Source organism: Laetiporus sulphureus (assembly GCF_001632365.1).
Source record: "Laetiporus sulphureus 93-53 unplaced genomic scaffold LAESUscaffold_55, whole genome shotgun sequence".
NCBI lineage: Eukaryota > Fungi > Basidiomycota > Agaricomycetes > Polyporales > Laetiporaceae > Laetiporus > Laetiporus sulphureus.
Window position 1 is genome coordinate 119,395 of NW_024468564.1, and position 13,670 is coordinate 133,064.

The 13,670-nt window shown below is 48.6% G+C and overlaps 2 protein-coding genes across 2 annotated transcripts; one reads left to right on the forward strand and one right to left on the reverse strand.

The window, feature by feature from the left end:
* Positions 1-99: 99 nt before the first annotated feature.
* LAESUDRAFT_451441 (ARM repeat-containing protein) lies at positions 100-4,459 on the forward strand. Its single transcript, XM_040902521.1, has 21 exons — positions 100-261; positions 317-507; positions 567-681; positions 735-907; positions 957-1,109; positions 1,156-1,385; positions 1,440-1,919; positions 1,975-1,996; positions 2,045-2,080; positions 2,134-2,224; positions 2,276-2,432; positions 2,483-2,697; positions 2,748-2,831; positions 2,887-2,943; positions 2,999-3,241; positions 3,300-3,593; positions 3,652-3,693; positions 3,746-3,874; positions 3,930-4,148; positions 4,198-4,262; positions 4,313-4,459. Exons 1-21 carry the CDS (start codon positions 208-210, stop codon positions 4,413-4,415), a joined length of 3,153 nt encoding a protein of 1,050 aa, XP_040759552.1. The 5' UTR covers positions 100-207; the 3' UTR covers positions 4,416-4,459.
* LAESUDRAFT_730894 (uncharacterized protein) lies at positions 4,114-6,436 on the reverse strand. The gene is made up of 4 exons (XM_040909921.1): positions 6,381-6,436; positions 4,313-6,326; positions 4,198-4,262; positions 4,114-4,148 (listed from the first exon to the last, which is right to left on the reverse strand). Exons 1-2 carry the CDS (start codon positions 6,391-6,393, stop codon positions 4,504-4,506), a joined length of 1,836 nt encoding a protein of 611 aa, XP_040759553.1. The 5' UTR covers positions 6,394-6,436; the 3' UTR covers positions 4,114-4,148; positions 4,198-4,262; positions 4,313-4,503.
* Between the last annotated feature and the right edge of the window lie 7,234 nt (positions 6,437-13,670).

Genomic DNA, 13,670 nt, shown 5'->3' on the forward strand with positions numbered 1-13,670 from the left:
AGAGGAAAGAGCGAGTCGAAATGTTGAAGCTGCGCCGGCGGCGCTGTTCGAACGCGCTCAGTCACGCGTTACGAGCCTGTCACCGCATGCGCGGATGGTCTTCTCCAAGTCTCAATTTCCGCCGTGTATCAGCTCTTCCCGATTTCCTTCTCGATTTTGAGCAATCTTCACCTTGAACTGCTGTAGGAGACAGAGACAACAACACTGATGTCGGCAGTTCTTCCGGTGCTCTCTCAAGACGACGTTGACCGCGCCGCTCAAGCAAGTCTCGCCATTGAGATTCTCCTGCAGTGCTGATACGACGCAGTCGCTTTAGCTCATCCAACAAGCATATGCACCTCTGAACAATGTCTCTCCGGGCGACCAGCGTCTTCTTCAGCAAGAACTCTTTGATATCCAGAAGCGACCGGAGGCGTGGGGGCTTGTCATTCCTTTCTTGCAGCATGCCGATCCAAACGTGCAGTTCTTTGGAGCACACACCGCTCAAGTCAAGATTGCAAGAGACTGGTAAGTCCTATGTTTTGTGTCTAAGCTACAAGCCCTTCTTGATCGTCCCCCCATTGCAGGGAGTCTTTTCCTCCTGACCGTGTTCTAGGGTTGCGCGATACCTTGGTGGATCTTACAGGAAGGGCGATAGTTGCAGGGAGAAGCAAGGTGATTCTGCGAAAGCTGTTTGTCGCGGTATGTGCTCCTGTAACTTCGCCCGTGGAAGTGACTCATGATCGCGGTTCAAGATCACTTCTCTTGCCCTCAAGATCTGTCCGGGAAGCAATTCGCAATGGCCTGATTGGCTTATCTCTTCCGTCAACACTATGCTGGCTCTCGGAGCCTCAAATGAACATCTCCTTGATTTCCTGGCGATTGCTGCTGAGGAAGTAGAAAGCGCAGACCTTCTCACACCGAATAAGTCAGTGCTACAGACTGGTCGGCACATCGCCTGAGTCTCACGACAGTAGATCGCAGATGCAGCGCACTCTCCTGGATACCGTCCCTATGGTAGTGCAGGCCATCATAGCTTGCATCACGCTACCAGAAGCTCGCAACTCTCCCAAGCAGCTCGCTTCTGCGTTGAAATGCATCCAGGCCTGGCTGTCCATTCTTCCTGGGAGGTAGGCCATCCTCGATGGAATTAGACTAGTTCTGACGTTGTCCTAGTGACCTCACGCCGCTCATACCTCTTCTAATAGCGCTGCTTAGCCCGATATCAACACAAACGTCTCCGTTGGAGTTTGATGATGATATATTTGGTGTTGCATCAGAGACCCTGCAAGAGATCATGGCGAGATCTTCGCTTTCAGATGGTTCCGGCTCACATACTCTCACCGAGCCACTGCTGCTGTGGTTCAACCACTATGGTGGCCAAATTGTCCAGGATACATTGAGTGGTATGCGTGACATCCTATAATTATGTGGTACAGTAACTTATCATTTTTCGATAGCTGGCTTCGTGGATACTGTATCACACTCCTTCTGTCAGCTATTGGTGGCTGTCGGCGATCATTCCACGCTTTATCTCGCCGCGAACATCGCTTCTCCTAACCTTCCCGCCCCTCTTCCCCCTCCACCTTCTCCTATATCCTTCCCCGCGCCCGCCACACCAACCAAGTCTCATCTGGTCCAGAACTTCCTTCGACTGATCATGGCCTACACCGGGCTTCCTGGCTACTATGCCGCAGACGAGGAGGAGAGTGAGCTGACGCTCGGCTTCTGGTATCTGTTCCAAGAGGCGCTCTGGAACGCGGAGTATGAGCAAGAGTTTGAGGGCAGCGACATCAATGCAGACGTGGTTGACAGTGGGAAGGATAAGGACGAGCAGGCCGAATTGCGCGTGGCGAAAGCGGTCTATAGGGAACTTGTGGAAGTTCTCCGGCGCAAGGTGACATGGCCTGAGATACCTCAATTGCGTTCATGGCCGAGAGGCGAGTGGAGTTGTCCATATATGAATGGATCGTGTGAACTGACCGCTTAGCACAGATCAAAGAGATAAATTTCAGGCGTGAGTGGTCAAACATCGTAGCTTTGTAAATAGTCTAACAGCGCGCAGATACCGCCGTGATGTGGGCGACACTTTGATTAATGCGTAGGTCGTGGCTTGTGACTCAGTACATCCATCTGACACGACACCTCTCATAGCTACTACATTTTGCGCAGCGATCTCTTGGCTTACTACGTGAACGACATCTCAGAGCGTCTATCATCTAAGCAGGCGCAGCAAGGGTGGGAGGTATGCAACATGCTCGCCTTCAAAACGGCTCCTAACTCTCGGTTCCCATAGGAGATTGAGGCGACTCTGCACTGTGTTATGACTGTTCAGGAAGCTGTCCCACTAGAAGATAACCCTCATTTACGTCGTCTGTTCGGACCGGACATACTGGGACGGCTGCCTGTGACAGGACGCGATCGCGTTCGACGTACTACGTTATTGCTGATCGGTCAGACGTTTGCTGTCTCTATATAGCGACGGAGCTGAGCCTCTATGCAGGTTCATATTCATCATGGTTCACCACGCAGCCCGACCGATCGTCCTCTTCCCTGCTGATGAACGCGATATCCTACGTCGTTGCCGCCCTTTCCGAACCGTCGCTGTGTCTACCAGCTGCCAACGCTCTTCGTGATCTGTGCGATGCCAATCGTACATATTTGGCGCCTCATATTGCGGCTTTCGGTGAACTGCATGCGAGAATCGCTGGTATTCCGGTGTGTCTCATAGTCTTGTATTCGATGAGCAGGTCTCACGCAAGAGATAGGACTCGGAGAAGAGCAAGGTCTTGCAATCCATCGCCAGCGTTATTCAGGCTTTGCCTCCTGAGGAGGCGATTCCCCCGGTAGAGGTGACTATATGCTGACTTCACGGTCTTATCTCGTCTTGTTAATTGATTCTTTTAGGCAATTGTTAACCCAATAGTTTCCAAACTTTTTGCGACTCTTGAATCATCGCCTCAGGTGGGTCTCTTAATTGAGATCAAGATGGACTCCGATGGCTCAATTGGTTGTAAAGTTACCCGATGAAGCGCGCCTCTTGATAATGCAACAGCTCCAGACAATCTCGGGAGTTGCACAAGGGCTCACTCGTACTCCAGACTCGTTACTAATCCTCGATGAATCTCCTGATACTCAGGAAGAGGCGAAGCGGATGAGATTGGCCAGAGACGACCCTCGGATGGTCAAGATGCGAGAAACTATCCTCGATGCGATACGGAGAACCATGCAGTTGTGGTCCACCGATGCTGCAATAAGTGATGTAAGAACTATGTTCTGCACACCAATTAGTTGCCTCCTTTGCTGACAGCTGCTCGTAGGCGCTTAGCAGCCTGTTCAAAGCCATCACTGCGCTTCCGTCCGACATCACCATTCTGTCTCTCCCTCCCATGCCCCTACTCGAATTAGTTTGCATGGCAGCTCAACGGCAACTGACAGCTGTGTGGTTGTCTTTGGCCACCATGCTAATTGCTTTACTCGATCCGCAATCCCTTATACCGACAACGTTCAAATCGGTTCCCGATGGCGAAGCATCGCAGGCTGTCGTGAACGTTCTGAATGTGCTATTGCACACAACCTTCAGTATGCTCGGTCAGCCTGGTGCCATGGAAGAGGCGTGTATTTCTTGGCACTGTCTTTCTTCATTTCAGACTTATCTAATCATCTGTGCAGAACCCAGACATCGTCCAAGGCTTTTTTTACTGTATGAATACGGTGAGTGCATGTGCTGCACCTTGTCATGTAGTGGCTCATCGCGGTCGATCAGGTTGCTCAACACTTCGTCGCAACTTTCTATCAATTGCCTCCGGAGCTTTTCAATGCTCTCATGCAATGCGCTATTACTTCACTGGCTCTTCAGGAGCGTTACTCGCTTGTGGCAGCGTGCACGTTCCTGGCAAGTACCATCCGTTACCAGACGTGACGGATAGCTGACGCAGGATCGTTGACAGGTCACCTTGACCAACCGCACGTGCAGTCTTGATGAGCTGAGTGAGGCAAAGCAAATGATCGCTCAGACACATGGTCGTTCTATAATGAAAGCATTGTTGAATGACTTCGCAGGGGCGGCACCCCGATCGGCCACTCAAAATCTGATCGAGTTGTTGTCGGCATTGGTGATGCGATTCCCTGCGGAGAGCAAGGTTTGGATGACGGAGATTCTGCACCACGTAAGTGGGTGTCACTTCAGTTGATGATGACCGACTAATCGCTTCTTAGGATGAGTTCGCCGACTCCAAAGCAAATAGCCAAGCCAAGGACAAGTTCATCAAGGCCGTCCTCGGGTGGGTAACTTCAACGTTTTGGTGCATACCTTCCCTGACACTATTTCCAGCTCTCGTAATATGAAACGCATACGAGAAGCCGCTCAGCAATTCTCGCTCATTGCTAGAGGTCTGGCGGATTCCAGCTTTGGGTATGCGTCTGTCACGATGTAGGGCACCTTTTCCAAGTCATTCACAAGTGGCCGGATTTTCATATGAACCATTCGAGCGGGAAGATACATTAATAGTACTATAATTTATTCTAAATGCACTCTGAGTCTCTCACTGTAGTACGCTTCCGCCCTATGCCCATCTCCATGACCCTCCGTCTCCTTTCTCGGAGCATCCTCTTAGCAAACTGTTCAGCATCCGTCAAGTGTTCGGAGCGCACGCTGGATTGTCTAGACATATCCGAGCCTACCGAGAAGAACGACGACGAAGCACGCTTGATCACGACAGGACGCGCAGCTGCACGGGTCTTCTTCCGGCGCCTCATCCTGGTGCTCTTCCTGTTAGACTGTTCAGCGCGAGCAGAGGAAGAAATTGTGGGTGAAAGCGACATTGAAGGGATGCTGGGCAATCGAGGTGGGTCGGGTCTGATCCTGCCTGACGGCCTTGCAAGCAGTGACGAGGAATACATGCTGTCTGCTCGAGCGAGACCCCCAAGCTGTTGCCCTGATGCTGTGACGCTATTGTCACTGCGATCGGTGTCCTTGACAAGAGCGGCTGGAGGTCTCTGCACTTGTTCCATTGCAGGCATAACGGGTATCGTATCAGCCTGCTCGCGCATAGTAGAAAGATGAACGTGGGCCAATCGTGGTATGCTGTCCACCCCATCGGTAGTCCATTCTTTCCCATCGGAAATGTTCGAATGGACCGTGCTCGTTCGGGACAGAACGTTTACATCAGCAGTCGCGCCGCGACTCTCCCTGCCACCGCGTAGCTTCCTGAGATACGAGTAAGTCAGGCGGTCCTCGTCGAGCTGCTCTCCAGCACCTCCAGCGCTGACTACCGCATGGAATGCATTGATAATATTGAACCTAAAAGATGCGGCCCAACCGCCCGAACCTTGGTCTATGGCGTACGCATCCCCAGGATATGGCAGCGTCTCGATGTCTTTCTCACTGATGCCGTCAGCCCGCATGATCTGTGACGCACTGCTATGCTGTCTCCCGGGTTGTAGAGGAGCCCATGGGACAGCAAGCCCATTACCATCCAACCCAAGGAACCGAGGGCGGTCCCTAACCATCGGATCGTACGGCGCGCCACTCTCCGCCGTGACGGTGCGCGAGATGGGTGCCATGCCGAGCGCAGTGCTGGCACGACTGGCCTCGTCGCTCGAGCCCGAGGACAGGTCTCCCGGCGCGAAGTTGGCCACCTGCAGCGTGCCCATATTCGGCGCGAGGTCGGGGACGCTGCAGTTTGCGCCGTTCAGCCGGACGGTCGGGTATGTGTTCGATGAGTCCGATGGCTGCGAGGTGAGAGCGTGAAAAGGGGATGCGTGGTCATCGCCGAGCGGTATGTCGTGGAAAAAGTCTATCCCATAGCGCGTCCCGCTAGCACCGTACTCAGATCTGAGTGCGTCGTTGGCCCCAATCTCGAGCTGGTCCTGAGTGACTACGTCTCTTTGCGAGGTGTCCTTCTCCCATGGCCAGCTAGTCGCGTCTGCCACCGTGCGTCGCTTTGTCCGGTTGCGAGAGCGCAACCACCACGACACCATAGCTACTAAGAAGGCTATTACCGTTATCCCTGCGAATGCAACTCCTGCGTAAAAGCTCGCTGTGTGACTGGAGGACCCGGAAGTGGATGCGTTCGACACATAAGCAGAAGAACTGGAGTTGGCGGAAGAAACGCTATGAGATGGCGATGAAGAGGAGTGCGAGAACATAGATGACGATGATGATGATAACGTATGACTGGTGCTCGGAAGCGGTGAAGTCGCTGAACTCGAAACGTCCGTGTCTGAGGACGTGGCCAGAGTCGCACTGGATTGCGCAGCAGTCGATGCAGTGGAGGAAGAAGCCAAGCTGGTCCATGCAGAAGCGGAAGACATAATCTGATCTGTACTTGATGTGATTGAAGTCTAGTAGGAAATGTGTCAGAATGTCACCGTTCGTATATGAATAAATGTTGCTACCTTTTGTGGCATCATTGCGAACGAGCTAGTCTGAGCACCCAGATCACTGGCCGGACCATCGCGATCCAAGGGCTGCTGAGAATCAGGCTGGTCGGCTTCCGGGCCAGCATTGACGTTCGACGGTGCAACAATGGATGGCTGGCCATCAGGGCCGAAGACAAGGCTACCGGGTAGCAGTAAATTGCGTTCCATGGCCGGATATGAGCGCCGAGCACTGCCTATTGCAGCTTTAAGTCCCACACCAGGGGAGGAACGGCAGACTCTGAAATTGGATTGTAAAGCATGTGCAGAATGTCGGATTGGGTGCATCCTAGTCAATGAAGAAAACAACAGGTACCGCGCGCAGCGCGGATGCAGAGCAACGAAAGGGAGGTAAATCAGTGAGAGGTACCAGACCTGTATCTCCAGACACGGAAGTTCGCACAATGAGAAAGAAACGGGGCCGTCTAGCAGTTGGCTGACATAGTATGGGCGTTCGTCGTTATGATCATGACCAGTCCGCTTCGAAGTCTTACCCAGCAGTCGGATCTGCCAGAGAATCCAGAATTGCCCTTATAAGCTACAAATTTACCTTCAAAACCCCGCTTCGGACAATCCCCATGCCCGGGGTATGCGCCATCATCATGCTGGACTGCATATCAATGAAGTCGAGTCATAAGATGCAACATGTCGGAGATGATGGGTGGTCAAGGTAGTGCAGGTTGTTCCAGCCTTAGAATGATGTAGCACTGGATTTATGATGCTCCAAATTGTGCATCTGAAAAGCCGGTAGCACGGCGGATATAGAGCGTTACAATTAAATCGATTGATCCACCGTGTTGTGGCAAGCGCCTGATTATTTGCGATTGTTGTCCTAAGGCTTTAGATCCTAACAGATACAAACACTTTCTGGCATCTAGCCGAGCGCTCAAGAACTTGAATATTCCATGTTCAATGCTCGTATCGGCGTCGAAAATATCGTGAACATTTGAGGCTTATTCAGTTCACCCTTCTACAAGTTTTCAGTTGCGAGCCCTTTGAATGTTTTAAGCATCAACATTGCGGGACAATTTTGATAGCATTCATAAAGATATAACAATGAGATCCCAACGTTGCAGCTAGCAGCATTCCAGCAATATTCCATGAACATCCTCAATGTTTCTTGTGATAAGATTCTAAATGATATCCATGAGGGACTGTGATGTCTTCAAGATGTTCCCACTGGGTTCATTGTGATCACATAAATCCCATTACCATATATGGTAATGAGCTAACCATATTAGGGCATACTCGATGCATTCAAGATGATTCCAGCCAGCACATGATGGAAAGCATCTGGCACTCATTGTAACTTCACATTGATCACATTTGTGATGTACACTTAAATTTCATTCAAAATGATGCCAACATATTGTATGAATGCTGGCTGGTGCAAATTGTTGTCACACCATGGTCTCTTTCTAAAAACAATATCACAATTATTCCACAATAATGGCACTCGAAACAATTCAAATTATTTCATGATGTTTTTGTCAGTAACATTATAGTTACATTGTGACTGTTATCATGATGTGTCTAAAATGTTCCTGGTAGAATCATGGGCTCATGGCCCCAGTGACAGAAGTCACAAAGTCAAAGAAAAAAGCTTAAACAAGGAGGTTCTGACTTGTGTCCGTGTTCACGGTTCAACAGAAGATATTTCATCATTTGCGACTGCTTTTTTGGGATAAATTCATTGCAAATGCTGTTTAGTATTCCAGATCTGGATATAAAGAGGAATTTAAGGATACTATGCTGAACTTAGCAAGGAAGTTATGGGACAAAAAATGGTGTTGTATCTCTCGTGTCATTCAAGATGATGTTGGAGATTGTCACAGTTTTTACCTGACAGAGTCATTATAGGAACAAATGCTATTAGAAGCATATTATTTTAATCATTTTGTGTCGCACAAGAATCACGTGACCCAATGAGAGATAAGATAAAGGCATCTAGTCACATGACCTCAGATCTCTCTCGGCATTGTCACGTGACACCGAGCCCCTCGACATTACATCATATGACGCCATAGCCATGATGCAATATTGCGTGCTCAAAGGGAGCTCCATCTCCATGGGTTATTATTAGGCAGCCAATTAGGACAATTGGGACATGTCGTACGATTGTAGCACTGACCAGTAGAATAGCGTGTGACTCGCTTAGGTAGTACTGTACAGTAGCATAACAATCATGTATATAAGGACCAGGTCTGACGAGGAGAGACTCCAGTCTTATTCTCCTTCGTCCACCACTACCATCACAGAGGGGTCCTACCAGACACTCTCAGTGTGCTATACATCTATTTGCATCCTCACCTTTGTGATAGCGCCCCTTGCCTTCGCCAGTAAGTCTCACTTTGTGACCAGCAACTAGGCCTTGCAGTGGGCACGTCGTATCGCCACAGCTCGTCGCTGTAGGCTTTTACCCAGAGACCCTCAAAAAGACTCCTTGTTTGGGTTGTCTATCTTTGTCATCGGCGTGCCGTGACAGAGATGACAGTGTGCGAATCGCTGATGCCAATGCTGCTTGACAGTTTTCACGCAATTCTTGAGCGGCCTGCACTACTCTTATTGATCAAGAATATGGCTGTCCTTGGAGACGCTAACCCATAACTGTAAAAACTGTCCTCCCTAACCTGGCCAGTCATTCTGCGGTTGATCATCACAGGTCTAAACAATGATGAGCACTACTATCTTATTCAGAACAATCAGGATCTCCTCGCATGCTAAGGTCAATGTCATGATGGAACAGCATCACACTTGATTTGCGATTTTCCCAGAAACGGTTATAGGGACTGCCATTGGCAAAAGTGCAAAAATATTAAAGTAGATTTTAAGGTTCTTGGAAACCTTTGAGCATATTGGGGTGGATTATCATGTACTATAACACATTATAAATCCTTGTAAACTGTCTTTCACAATTGTAAACCATGTAATTCTTATTTTCCTAAGCAATCTGCGCCGATCCAATTCAAGAATCACATAGGATTGCAATCTCTGCACCAGGTAGATTACAAACATGGCCAATTTACTTCAAGCAGGTTCTCCTCCAAAGCAATATTCATGCGAGCCAATTTCAAGTCTATTCAATCGAGCTCAAGATTGCCTCGAGACTCATGCCTATGAAGCAAAGACCAAAAAAATAAGAAGACGATCCTTTACAACGGCGCAAATCTGTGTGCTCCAATTTGATCCTCGATGCCATCCTCACCATCTTCGGGTCTCATATCCCCCCCTCAGTGTCACGGCACGTCGATGACAAAGATAGACAATCAAATAAAGAGTCCCCTTGAGGGTCTCCTGGCTAAGAGCCGACAGCGATGAGCTGTGGTGATACGACGTGCCCACTGATGAGGCCCGAGTGCTAGTCGCAGAGCGAGACTTACTGGCGAGGCAGAGGGTGCTATCACAAGGTTAGAATGCAAATATATGTATAGCACACTGAGAGTGTCTGGTAAGACCCCTCTGTGATGGTAGTGGTGGATGAAGGAGAATAAGACTGAGGTCTCTCTTCGTCTCGCTGGTCCTTATATACATGATTGTCTAGCTACTGTACAGTACTACATAAGCGAGTCACACGCTGTGCTACTGGACTGTGCTGCAATCGTACGACTTGTCCCAATTATCCTGATTGGTTGCCTAATAATACTCCGCGGAGACGGAGCTCCTCTTGAGCACGCAATATGGCATCATGGCAATTGCGACATATGACGCAATGCCAAGGAGTTCAGTGTCACGTGACTATGCCGAGAGAGATTTGAGGTCATGTGACTAGATGCCTTGTTATCTTATCTCATTAGGTCATGTGACTTTTTGTACGACATGAAATGATTAAAAATGGTATGCTTCTAATAGCATTTGTTCCTATAATGACTTGTCAGGTAAAAACCGTGACATCACCCCCTTCTCAAGGTTCATCGTCCCGATGAGCCAAAGCCTCTGCTGCCTCGAATGGTTCACTTCGTGAGTGAACTATCTGCTTCAGAAATGATTTCTGAAGCGTAGCGTTCGCATATGAGTTGTGCGACACGATCGCCCGTTCTGACTTCGAATGGTTTGCTGGTCGTGTTGACAAGAAGCACCTTGATTTCCCCTGTGTAATCTGGGTCAATTACCCCAGCTGCGACATCAATTCCGTTGAGGGCTAGCCCACTTCGGGGGGCCACTTGAATGTATGTCCACTTTGGAGGATCAACTGCAAGCCCAGTGCCGATGAGCATTCCAGAGTGTGGGGGGAATGTCTATGTCTTGTATGGACTTGACATCCCAGCCAACAGCTTCTAAGGACCGCTTGTAGGGTGCTCGGGCATTTGGATGAGTGCAGAAGAAGAACATGAATTCATCAGAGTGGTCAGACAGAGCAATTTTGTGCACTTTGCGTGTTCACGGCTTGGCTCTTGGAGTGTTTGGGTGTGTCTTGTGGAATTCCTCTACTTTGTCCTTGACATTTGTGAGGTTTTCCAGTGGTTCCCAAGTATTATCGCTGTGGTCGTAGTCTAACCACTTAACGAGATACTGGGTTTTATTGTACCTGACTCTAGAATCCAGGATGTCCTCCACGTCCCATTCTTCTTCTCCATCTATGATGATGGAGGATTAGGGGGAGGTACGCATCCAGAGATAGAGTCTTGATGGAACATTATAAGCTTGGAAGCATGAAACACCGGATGCAGCTTCATGTCCACTGGTAGTTGCAGTTTGAAAGATACAGTTCTGATTTTTTCAAGGATCTTGAACGGCCCATAGTTCTGAGTCGTAAGCTTCTGACTTTTGACCTTTACATGAAGATCTTTTCCTCGAATAAGCACCTCATCTCCTACTTTGAAAGGGACATTCTGCTTTTTGAGATCAAAATACCATTTCATTCTTTCTGCTGCTAACGACAGAGCGGCGCGGGCTTGTTCCTGTGCTTGATCACGGTTATGGAATAGATGTTCCAGGGATGGATGTTGTACTCCTTCCAATACATCTGGGGCCATTCAGGGGTGTCGACCATGCTCAATAAAAAATGGGGACAGACCTGTCGATTCTGAAGCTTGATTGTTGTATGCAAATTCTGCTGTGGGCAATAGTGTGGCCCACTCAGTTTGTCGGTAGTTGCAGTACATGCGTAGATATTGCTCCAGAATTTGATTGACTCATTCGATCTGTCCATCCATTTCAGGGTGATAAGCTGTAGACATCGTAGATTTGATATGAATTTTCTGGCAAAACTTCTGGAATAGCTTGGCTGAGAACTGTGTGCCTTGATCGGATATGATCTGCCGGAGAATTCTGTGGAGCTTGAATACTTCATTATAGAAGATTGATGCTACTTGGGATGCTGTCATCATGTCATCTACTGGGTAGAAGTGGGCATGTTTAGTGAACCTGTCGACGACCACCAGGATGGTGGTCTTCTTTTCTCCCCTGTGGTCTGGGCTTGATGGTAACTGCATAATCAGGTCACAGGTAACCATTTTCCAAGGCCCCTCTGGTACTGGATTAGGTTGTAATAGTCCGTAAGGCTTCTGCTTGCTTGTCTTGTTTCTCTGACAAGTTACGCAGCCTTGGACATACTTCTTTACATCAATGGTGAGCCCTGGCCACCAGTAATTCCTGCTGATCAGCTCTTGTGTCTTCCATCATCTGGGGTGTCCAGCTGTGGAGATATCGTGATGCAGCTTGATCAGCTCACTCCGCAGCGTAGAGTCTTTTGAGACATAGACCTTTCCTCTTCTGAGCAGCAATCCATGCTCGAAGTTCCACTCTTGGAGGTCTTTTCTGAACTCTCGCTTGCCAGTTTTTAGTAGGTGCTGGTAACCTTTGGTCATTTCATCGTCTTGTAGTGCCGATTTCACTCTTTCTAGAAGTTTTGCATCGTCAACTTCGGAGGAATGAGTGGCTGAGATCGCATGGATGGCAAAATATTTGGGTCGAAGTAAAGTTTGCCCTGAATTGTCATTGCTCACCCCCTTCTCATGATCTGGCCTCCTGGACAGAGGATCGGCACGCATCATCGTCTTTCTGGGGCGGTGACAGAGAATAAAATTAAATCAGGTAAGGTAAAGTGACCATCGAGCTTGTCATCTGGTCAGTGTCTGAGCTTGTCAAAAATAGATAAGATTAAGGTGATCCGACCATATCTCAACCGGGTGCGGGTGTCCTTCAAAGTATTGCCTGTACTCTTCTAATGCCCGAATGATGGCTAGCATTTCCTTGTCGTAAATCTCATAGTTTCGCTCATGTTCATTGAGCGACTTGGAGTAGTAAGCGACAGGATGTCAGAGCTTGTCTTCGCCCAACTGTTCAAGGACTGCACCTGTGGCAAAGTCCGAGGCATCCGTTTCTAATCTAAAGGAACGGATTGCGTTGGGGAGTGCTAGAATTGGGGCAGAAGTGAATGCAGTTTTGAGGGCCTCGAATGCCTTTTGTTGAGGTTCTTCCCATTTCCATGCTGCGTCCTTACGTGTTAATAGAGTCAAGGGTCGGGTCATCGATCTGAAACCCTTGATAAATTGTCGATAGAAATTTGCCAGACCAAGGAATGCTTGTACTTGCTTTACCTTGGTGGGCATTGGCCATTTGAGCACATCGTCGACCTTCTCTGAGTCCATCTGTATTGACCCTTTAGAGATTATGAGTCCGAGAAACTTGACAAAAGTGGTCGCAAAGTGACACTTTTCTGGTTTCACGAATAAGTCATTGTCTCTGAGTCATTGTAGAACTTCCTTGGTTAGACGGTTGTGTTCTTCCTGGTTATCTGTAAAGATTATGATGTCATCTATGTAGACTGCCACCTTTCCAGTGCGAATGAGATCACCTAAGACATCGTTCATCATGGCCTGGAAAGTGCTAGAGGCGTTACAGAATCCGAAGTACATTACAGTGGGTTCAAATAATCCTTTATGGATAATGAACACTGCTTTTTCCTCATCTCCCTGGTGAAGGTGTACATTGTTGTACCCCCATCTTAGGTCTAGTGTAGTGAATATGCTAGCCCTTGAGAGTCCGTCAATGAGATCATTGATTTGGGGGAGTGAGAATTTGTTCTTCTTGATGACACTGTTTAATGCCCTGTAGTCTTGGACTAGTCTAAGAGAGCCATCCTTCTTCTTGATGAAAAATACCGGAGCAGCGTATGGAGATTTGGATGGTCGAATGTAGCCTTTGGCTAGTTCCCCATCAATCCATTCATCAAGCGAATTCTTCTCTCGTAAAGACATAGGGTATACTTTTGCCAGTCTCGCGGTTGCCGCGTCTGGGACAAGATCTATTGCGTGATCGTAGGACTTACG